The sequence below is a fragment of the Myotis davidii genome, unplaced genomic scaffold (genome assembly GCF_000327345.1).
Source record: "Myotis davidii unplaced genomic scaffold, ASM32734v1 scaffold299, whole genome shotgun sequence".
Taxonomy (NCBI): domain Eukaryota; kingdom Metazoa; phylum Chordata; class Mammalia; order Chiroptera; family Vespertilionidae; genus Myotis; species Myotis davidii.
The window spans coordinates 5,251,978-5,261,490 of record NW_006293088.1 but is presented as its reverse complement, the minus strand read 5'-3'; the positions used below and the strand labels follow the sequence as shown (position 1 = coordinate 5,261,490).

The 9,513-nt window shown below is 43.9% G+C and overlaps 1 protein-coding gene across 1 annotated transcript in view; it reads left to right on the top strand.

Moving 5' to 3' along the window:
- The first annotated feature begins 656 nt into the window (after nucleotides 1–656).
- CLCN6 (chloride voltage-gated channel 6) overlaps nucleotides 657–9,513 on the top strand; it is a 33,847-nt gene continuing 24,990 nt past the window's right edge. The window contains exons 1-5 of the mRNA XM_006766797.2: nucleotides 657–662; nucleotides 733–792; nucleotides 2,513–2,578; nucleotides 2,897–2,962; nucleotides 5,720–5,786. Coding sequence (XP_006766860.1) covers nucleotides 657–662; nucleotides 733–792; nucleotides 2,513–2,578; nucleotides 2,897–2,962; nucleotides 5,720–5,786 — 265 coding nt within the window. The remainder of the gene's footprint in view (nucleotides 663–732; nucleotides 793–2,512; nucleotides 2,579–2,896; nucleotides 2,963–5,719; nucleotides 5,787–9,513) is intronic.

The following is a 9,513-nucleotide window of genomic DNA, read 5'->3' as shown; positions in this document are numbered from 1 at the left end:
AAGGGACGGGAGAGGCGTCGCTGGAGGTGGGGCTGGACGAGCTGGGCCCGCAGGTGGCAGCGTGTGCGGACGGGCACCGCATGCCCGGCTCTTGCAGAATCGGCCCCGCTTCCCGTGCCCAAGTCCGGAGGCTAATTCTCATAACTCCTCCCTGGGATCTAAGAGAATCCGGGCCAGCTTCAGTCAATCCCATAGATTTCTTTTTTTAAATTTACATCTGGAAGGAGTGTTGAGTGAAACGACCATTTTTGGAATGAGCCCTTTCATGCTTGTCATGCCGCTGGCTTAGGTTCTCCAGCGCTTTTCTCACCCCGTCCCTAAGCCTTTCGGGATCATTGACAAGCCAGCTTCCCCCTGCAAGGCATCCTGGGAAAACTGGAGGTGCTGTGTCCCCAAAGCTGACAGGTCCCTTCGGATTTCAGATTGGGCACCTTGTCAGACGGACCTGGATTTTTTCCCCGCCGAAGCTGGCAGTGGGCATCTTTGACGTGTCCGGAAGACAAGAGTGGTTATTTGGAGAATGTATCAATTGAGATGAAAAGTTCAGCTGGATCCCCACCCACATCACCCCCTATCCCAAAAGGATTTTGTGGGTTGTTTTTGTGTTTTTTTTGCAATCTTGTTCCCATTGATGACAGTGGTTCTACTAGCAACAGATGTCGGTAAACACTTCTGCCTCCTGTTCCTTTTAACCACTAAGAGGGTCTCCCTTCTGTGGATCTGTTTTTCTAGACCATCCTTGGAGAAACACAGGAGGAGGAGGATGAGATCCTGCCAAGGAAAGACTATGAGGTGAGCTTCTTAGCTGCTGTCTTGGTAACAAAAGCAGTGACCGACCTGGGCTCCTCAGAGGGGAGCTTTAGGATGCCAACCAAGGGAGTGAGTGAGAGGTAACTTCCCTCTGGGGAAGGGGCTGTTTAACAAGCCCCCTGCCGTTTTTAAATATAGTTTTATTGATTTTATTGTTTTCAGAGAGGAAGGGAGAAGGAGAGAAAGGTAGAAAATTTTTAAGTTGTTATTCCCCCAAATCAAAGAGCAACATATACAGCAAAAATAAAAGGAAGTGAGTCATGGTAGAGAAGTGACAGCCCTGGCTGGTGTAGTTCAGTGGTTAGAGTGTCAGCTGGAGCATGGAAGGCTCTCGGGTTTGATTCCCGTCAAGGGCACGAATCTGGGTTGCAGGTTTGATCCCAGGACATGGTCAGGTATGTGCAGGAGGCAGCCAATCAATGTGGCTCTCTCACATTTCTTTCTCTTCTCTCTCTCTCTCTTCACCTCCACCCTTCTCCTTCTTTCTGCCCCTGCCCCCTCCCTTCCACTATCTGAAAATCAATGGAAAAAAATATCCTTGGGTGAGGATTAACCAAAAAGAGAGAGAGAGAGAGAGAGAGAGAGAGAGAGAGAGAGAGAAGTGACAATATCTTATTTTAATACAGACCATATATAGTTCATTGATGTATATTTTACAGAGTGTTAGGCTCTCAGCTGATATATTTTTAAAAAAGAAAAGATTGATGCTCTGGCATTGCATTTGTTTCTAAATGCCCCTTTAAATAGCTTTATTCAGGGTTAGGGCTAGTATATAATTCACATGCTATACAATTTACCTGTTTAATGTGTACAAGTCAGTGGTATGTTTAATATATTTAGAGTTGTGCAGCCCTCACCAAATCAATTTTAGAACATTTTTGTCACCTTGGAGAGAAACCCCGTACTCATTAGCAGAGTCACTGCCCGTTGTCCCTGACCCTAGGCAACCACTGATCTACTTCCTGTTGCTATAGAGTTGCCTCTTCTGGGCATCTGAAAACCTTTTCATTGTTTGTGGAGTCATAGCATTATTAGGCAAAACCATCAAACAAGTAATTAACTGACCAGTCATTTCTATAAATATTTGGTATGAAGATTATTCATATTTTCAACATTTTAATTTTTTTCCCTTGTTTGTTCCTAGAATGTGATGTCACTAACTTGATTAACATATATATACACATATATAAATATATACTTGATCACTCATGGATGGGTCTGGTTTCTCAGCAGAATTTTTCGCTGTGTTTTTATTTATATATATATCGATTTCAGAGAGGAAGGGAGAGGGAGAGAGACCAAAACATCAATGATGAGAGAGAATCATTGATCAGCTGCCTGCTGCCGCCCCTACTGTTTACCAAGCCCACAACCCAGGTATCTCCCCGTGACCGGAATCGAACCCCAGACCTTTCTATCCACTGAGCCAAACCAGGTAAGGCTCTGTGGTGTGTTTTTTTGTAATCAGAAAAAATAAATTCTTTTTGCAGATATAGAAAGTACCGTGTTTGCTGTGAAAATTTCAAACAATGCCCAGATATGAAGAACACCTCCTAAACTATTACCTCAGAGATAGCCATTATTAACAGTTTTCCCAGATGCTTTTGCTTTTTGTATGTTGACATAAAAAATCTTAATTTTATTTACTCAAAATGGGATTGTGTACCATAGTATGACGTTTTTACTCTTGGCCCTCTTTCAGAGTTTGGATTATGATCGCTGTATCAATGACCCTTACCTGGAAGTTTTGGAGACCATGGATAATAAGGTGAGTCCCTTATTGATCTCTTGGGACTGAGGAGGTCTTACGATAGCTCCTTTACCTTTACCCCTTGTCCTTTTAACCCTCATGAGGCAACAGCATTTATCCCTTAGATTACTTCCTCCTGCCAACCCAAATACCCGCTGACCCAACCCCTTAGAGTCCATCATTCTTGCATTATAAAGCACCCTCCATATCAGACATCATCTTTGACATTTTTGCTGTCCTTGTGAAATTCACTCTAAAACTGGTTGGCCAAGTTGTGTTCCTTCCCTGCTGCTAACATAATCCTGAAACTGAGTCATTTTTTTCCTGTGTGAACAGAAAGGTCGCAGGTATGAGGCGGTGAAGTGGATGATGATGTTTGCCATTGGAGTCTGCACGGGTTTGGTGAGCAGGCGGGGCATGGGGGGGCAGGGGGAGTGGGCCAGAGGTCTGGAGCGGGTCAGAGGTCAAGCTCCAGCCTGACAAATATGTTGTTTGTCATAACAGGGACTGCCTTGTCTTTTTTCCTCTTTCTTTTCTTAATTAATAATCTGACACTTTTTTATATTTCTCTTTTTCTTGCACTTTATGAAACGAAAGTAAGTCATACAACTTCGGTGTTCTTTAAAGCACTCAAAGGTTGGGTCAAGTTCTCTTACGATAAGCTATGGCCCTGTCAGGTAGACAACATGGAGGGGGCAGTACTCAGTGGATGTTGAGTCACTCTATAGGGAAAAAGCAAAGTAATGGGAACAAAACTAAAGCTTACGCCCTTGCCTTCAGCACAGTGTGCCAGTCACCAGGACACCGCTGATCTCAGTGAATGCTTTGTGCTGGCCTGGGCTCTTCCCTGCACATTGCTCGTTTTTTCTAGAAGGTGGAGTGGCTGGTTTGGGCAGAGGATTACACCTGAAAGCATAGGGTTCTGGGGTCAGCACATTCACACATGAATCATGGACAAGAAAAGATTATGAAACATTGCCAAAGATGATAGTAGCACAAGGTCTGGAACCATAGCTGCTGACTTACCATGGTAAAACCTGGCAAAGAAAAGCTGAAAAAGGTCACAGCCAGTCCAAACGAGACCAGTCCAATCTGATTCTCCATCATTGCTGTGTTAAATAGGGGGTTGTCTTGGTCCATTTGGGCTGCTATCACAAGAATACCATAGACTAGATGGCTTGAAACAGACATTTATTTCTCACAGTTCTGGGGGCTAGAAGTTCAAGATCAAGGGCCAACAGATTAGTGTCTGCTGAGGACCTGTTTTCCAGTTCAGAGATGACCATCTTTGCCCTGTCCTCACATGGCAGAAGGGAGCAAGAGAGCTCTGGCTGGGGTCTCTCTTTAATCATGATAAACTTGGTATATAAGATAATGCATATTTTAAGTATATTACATTATAGTTCAACTAGTAGTTCAAAAGTCTGTGCCTTTGAGGGCAGTGCCCGGTGCACAAAATTCATGCACTCGGGTTCCAATTGGACAACCAGACACTTAGCATATTAGGCTTTTATTATATAGCATATTTGTGTATACTACATGGTGTTTATTACTGTAAGTCGAGTAACCCTCTCACTATACAGTTGATCCCCTTCACCTATTCTGCACTCCCCCAGTCCCTTTTCCCTCTTGGGGTCTCTTTATAAGGGCACTAATCCTATTCATGAGGCCTTATCACCTCCTAAAGGCCCCCACCTCTAAATACCATCATATTGGGGGTTAGGCTTTCAACATGAATTTGGGGTTGGGGGCAAACACAGTCAGTCCATAATAAGGGATATATATATATTCATTCCTAAGCAGCAGCCTGTTTATCATCTTTCTCTAGAATTGACCACAAGTCTCATAATTAAGTATACATGGTATACCCATAAAATGTAAACACGTTTTTAATATAATATAGCCACAAGGGCCGACCACAGTTTTTGTTTTCACGGCACTTGTCCAATTTTTACTCTAGTAAATTAGAGGTCAGGGAACATCTTAGTAGTTAAGACTAATGGCACTTAGAGGCCTCTTTGGTAACATTCTGAATGATACCAGTGTGGGGCAACTTGGGTGGATTTAATTGTTTTGTGGAAATTTCAGAGTGTGAATTTTGCTATATATGGTTCTGGGTGCAAATTTCCCTGTAATAGGCATAGTCATTAGCTATCTAGTTTAGTCTTTCTGCCACTTTCATATCAAACTCCTTTGAGCTGCCATTTATCAATAGTAACAGCTTTACCTCCCACCCTCATGTTAAAGGCAGGCAGACCTGCCTTTAGAACGTACTACCTGTTCCTCTTGCTACTGGCTCTCTTGTCCTTTGATCTCTCACCACTTACTGCTTTAATGTTAAAAGCCTCAGCATTGGCTTGAGGGAGGTCGAGTTAAAGGCATGAATCCTTTGATCCTGAATCTACAAAATGAGAAGTCTTTCCAGTTCTCCTTTAAGCCCAGAGCAGGGACTTATGAGAGTGGAAGAGTGGTTGATCAGGGTAATCATTGACTACATAAGACAGTTAAAAGTCAAAGTAGTGACTTATGTAAAATAGAAATAACCAACTTGCAAAACCCATATACAGCTAAGTGAATGTCGTCATACAAAGTGATTTAAGCTAGCCCAGAGCAGATTGGCCCAGTGGGTTGGAGTATCATCCCATGCACCTGAAGATGTTGAGTTCGATTCCCAGTCAGGGCACATACCCAGGTTGTGGGTTCAATCCCGGTCAGGGCCCATATGGGAGGCAGCTGATTGATATTTCTCACATCAATGTTTCTCTCTCTAAAATCAACTTAAAAGTTTGCTGTTGATTTTTTCAAAGTAATCTAAGCTCTGTGCGTATATAGCTAAACATCGCTAAAGGCACAGTGGTCTTCCTTGGTCTCACATCTTTTTCTGCATAATTTTCTCTCTTTGTTTTACTTTGCTCCTCTCATAGCTGTACTCCATTCTTTTGTTCTTTAGTGGGCAGTGGGGCAAGGCTGGAGCGGGGCCTCTGCAGGGCCAGAGTCACTAACGAACGCCCATCACCCACTGCTGGTTGATAGCGCAGGTGCGCGTGCGCAGCAGGCGTGCGTGCTCTGTGAACGCAGCGGGGGAAGTCTGTGCTTTTGAGGGCAGTGCCCGTAACCCACCAGGAAGCTGTGTGACTGACGCTCCTTTGCTCTTCCCAGGTGGGTCTCTTCGTGGACTTCTTTGTGCGCCTCTTCACGCAGCTCAAGTTTGGAGTGGTGCAGACATGTATCCTTCTCACGGTTTCTGATTGTGCTTTCTCGTCCAGAAATGAGTTGAGCAGTAGACATGATCTGTGGAGAGCTATTATGAGCCATTCGGCTTTAAGGTGTTTATCACTGAAGGACACAGAACACTTTAATAAATCAAGAGATACGTTCATGGTTGGTAAGACACAAACCACCAAGATGCCTGCTTTCCCCAATCAGTCTATAAATTCAGTGTAGTTCCAATGAAAGTGCAATCGAATTGTTCATAGAACTTGAAAATTCTCTTCCTAAGTTTGTTTGGAAGAGTCAAGAGCCAAAAGTAGTTGAGATAGTTTTGAATAAGCAGGAGACTTATATAATTTAAGATACAGTCATTGAAACAGTGTCACATTGGTGCAGAAACACCGTTAGACAATGGAAAATAGTGGAGAAGCAGAAACTGGCCTGTAGGGGTGTAGAAGTGCAGTGAATGACTGAGCCCCTGTGATAAATCAGTGAGGATAAAATGGGTCACTTAATAAAAGATACTGGAACATCGGTTAACCATCTGGAAAAACATATAATTAGATTCCTACTTTGTACTGGAAATTAATTCTAGGTGGATTAAAGAGGTAAATAGGCAAAATGGAACTGTAAGAGACTGTATGATGTAAAGAGTAGGGAATCAGCTCTGGCCGGTGTTGCTCGGTGGTTGGATTGTTGGCCCTAGCACTGAAGGGTCTCAGGTTCGATTCCCAGGCAAGGGCACGTGCCTGGGCTTCAGGTTCCATCTCTGGCCCCAGTAGGGGCTCAGGCTGGAGGCCACGAATCAATGTGTCTCTCCCATCGGTGTTTCTCTCTCTCTCTCTCCCTCCTTCCCTCCTGTCTCTAAAAGTCAATGGAAAAAATATCCTCAAGTGAGAATTAACAAAATTTTTTTAAAAGGGTAGGGAATTATTTCTTAAAATGCCAGAAGGCACACAGTGAAAGGGAAAAGATCAGAAAACGTGATCACATCAAAGTCAATATTCTATTTATACAAACAGACAAAACCCAAAACAATAATGTAAACGAAGTGAAAAGTCCGCAGCCTCAACAAGGTTCTTCATTGTGCATTTAAGGAACATAATTTGTATCCAGAATGGAGAGAACTACAACCCTAAATAAAGCCCAACAGCCCAAGAAATAAGCTGGCAAAGGCGTTGAACAGCCATTCTCAGGAGAGGAAACTGAACAGCCAATGAACCTGCGCAAAAGTGCTCCCCTCCCCACTGGTTAGGGAACTGGAAATTAATAAACAGGAAGCTGCTTCTTCCCATGACGCGTGAGTGCCTCTCCCGGCTGTGGGCCTCAGACGTGTACGAAGATGTGCACCGCAGCTTTGTGGTTGCGAAAAGTTGGAATCACCCCAAATGGAAAAATTATGGTCTGTTCATTTGATACAGAAGTTAAAGTGAGCAAACCAGAACTGTTTCTCAACAAAAATATAAACAGATTATGGGGCAGATCTGTCAATAACCCAGGAACTAAAAAATCCAACTGCTTTCTAAAGAGAAGAAGAATTATTTATGCTTAAAAAATGCAAAGCGAACGTGCGTGTGGTGCGGTTGAGTCTTTTTGGTGCAGAGGCGAACTAGCAATCAAGCACGGTTGCCTGGCAACGAAACTGAGAAATCCATCCGAGTGGAGAAAGTTCAAGGCGCTTTCACAGAGGGCAAAATGGTACTTCATTCAGAGTCAATTCTAATTAAACAAAGTAGAACCATATGAAAATGTCGTACGCTTCCCCGCAGTTCCCGGAGTCCAATACTACTGGCAGTATGGAAGAGCAGCAGGTCATCCACAAAAATCTGCTCTGCAGCCCCCCATAAGCCAGCTGCTTACATAGGGCAGGACAGCAGCTTACACAGGGGGAGGCAGGGATACAGGCATGGGGAAGCGGGAGGCTGGGGTGGGACTCCATTGTTTGCACAACAAGGTTGTTAACCTTTCCGTGGTGACAGGCAGTTCTTGAATGAAAATGGACCACATTCAGAGGCTGACTCCCAGCCCAAGGTTCACTCCCAGGTCCAGGGTTCACTCCCAGGTCCTGGGGCGTACAACTCCCAGCCAGATCAGAATGTCCTTTAACTAACACAAGGCAGTCGTGGTTAACAGAGCGTGATTAATATTTCCCATAACCATAGCTAGTCCCCAATATTCTATTTTTGCCCCTAACATTTCCCCGCTGCTATTCCTATCAGCTCATATCTATGAGATTAGTTTTAGATGAAGCGTCTCATCCTGCTGGAACTGAGCTGCTTCTGCCTTAAAAATAGTTCCCAGGGATGGAATACACGAAATAAATGAAGGATCTTGGATATGTTTTCTATAAACAGAATTGTCAGGAAGATTAAAGCAGCACATTCCTTTACATTCCTTACAACCATGGATATGCTGCAGCAGCAAACAATCTATTGCTGCCCGATTCTCTAGAACTGCCTCCCTGACCTGGCTGAGCTCTTGCTTTATCCCATGCATAGCCCTGGAGGTGGCATTACGGCTTTTACCTTGCTACAAGCCAGCCGGGTCACTTTTGCATTAAGGGAGCCTACCATTACTGGCATAACAAAAATGGTCAAAGCAATATAGGCGGCAGGCTCACAGGTGGAGACGGTCATTGCAGTCCGGTGCCTCGGGCTTGAGAAAGTCTCTTTTGATTTAAACCCTGTGATGTTTCTGAGGCATAAAGACAGTCATCCTGTGGAACAGGGCCCCCTGGTGCTGTTAACAGGGATAAATAGTTACCCACATATCAGAAACCACCAGCCAGCAGCTTAGTATGTCCATTACTATGAGGGAGGGTGGAGTTATCGGAACAATTCATATTGTAGTTATTAGATACTTAAGGACAATAACTAGAACACCTGGTAAAAGTCAGACATTCACCACAGGGAACGACTGCAGTAACTTAGAGGAAACATCCCTGCATCCTTTTCCCAGACAGTGGGTCCCAACATATAAAGGTCCCCATCTGTGACTTTCTCCCCAAAATGAATGGAATAGTTTATATATTATCAGTAGGTGTCCCAGCTCCTCAGCAAGATGTAAAGGTCAGATCTATATAGGTTCCTCCACTGCCAGCTTCAGAGCAGTTGGAGTGGTGAGAAGCACGCTTCAGGGTGTCGTCCATTTCTCCTCCAGTTGGCCCATCGTCCTTGGCTCTGCTCAGGTCTGTCTAACTGCCTACCACATGCCCTCAAGGATCTTGGCTCCGAATTCTTCCAGAGAAAAGGGGCGCAGGGTCTCTTCTGTACTGCTTCCTGCGGAGGAGGGGCGAAGTTTTTCCTTCAGAGCCAAGAGCTGCTTGCTCTCTGTCAGAGGGATGATGAGGCCTGGGCACGGAAGGAGGTGGCAGGGTTTCTAGAGGTGGTATTCCCTGAGTGTGAGTAGGGCTTGTCAGCTGGTGGAGTCAAACTGTGTTATAAAAATTAATATTACTGGGCAAAAGTTAGAATAGCAAGAATTACGGCAATAGTCTGATAAAAGAAAAAAACATTTCAGTTCTAATAATTTCCTATTGAAACACAATTTTTCTCTTTAAAATCACCCTCATTTTTATTAAAGAGCCAACTTAAAACCAATTTATTTACTGTATTAAGTCTAGTTAATACAGTAGACTTAATTACTCCAAAGTTTTTAGTTCATTTGGCTTGATTGTTTGCATGAACACAATAAGAATAACCGTTGATCACATAGGCTATTTTAAAAAGATCCCCTCTCCTGGG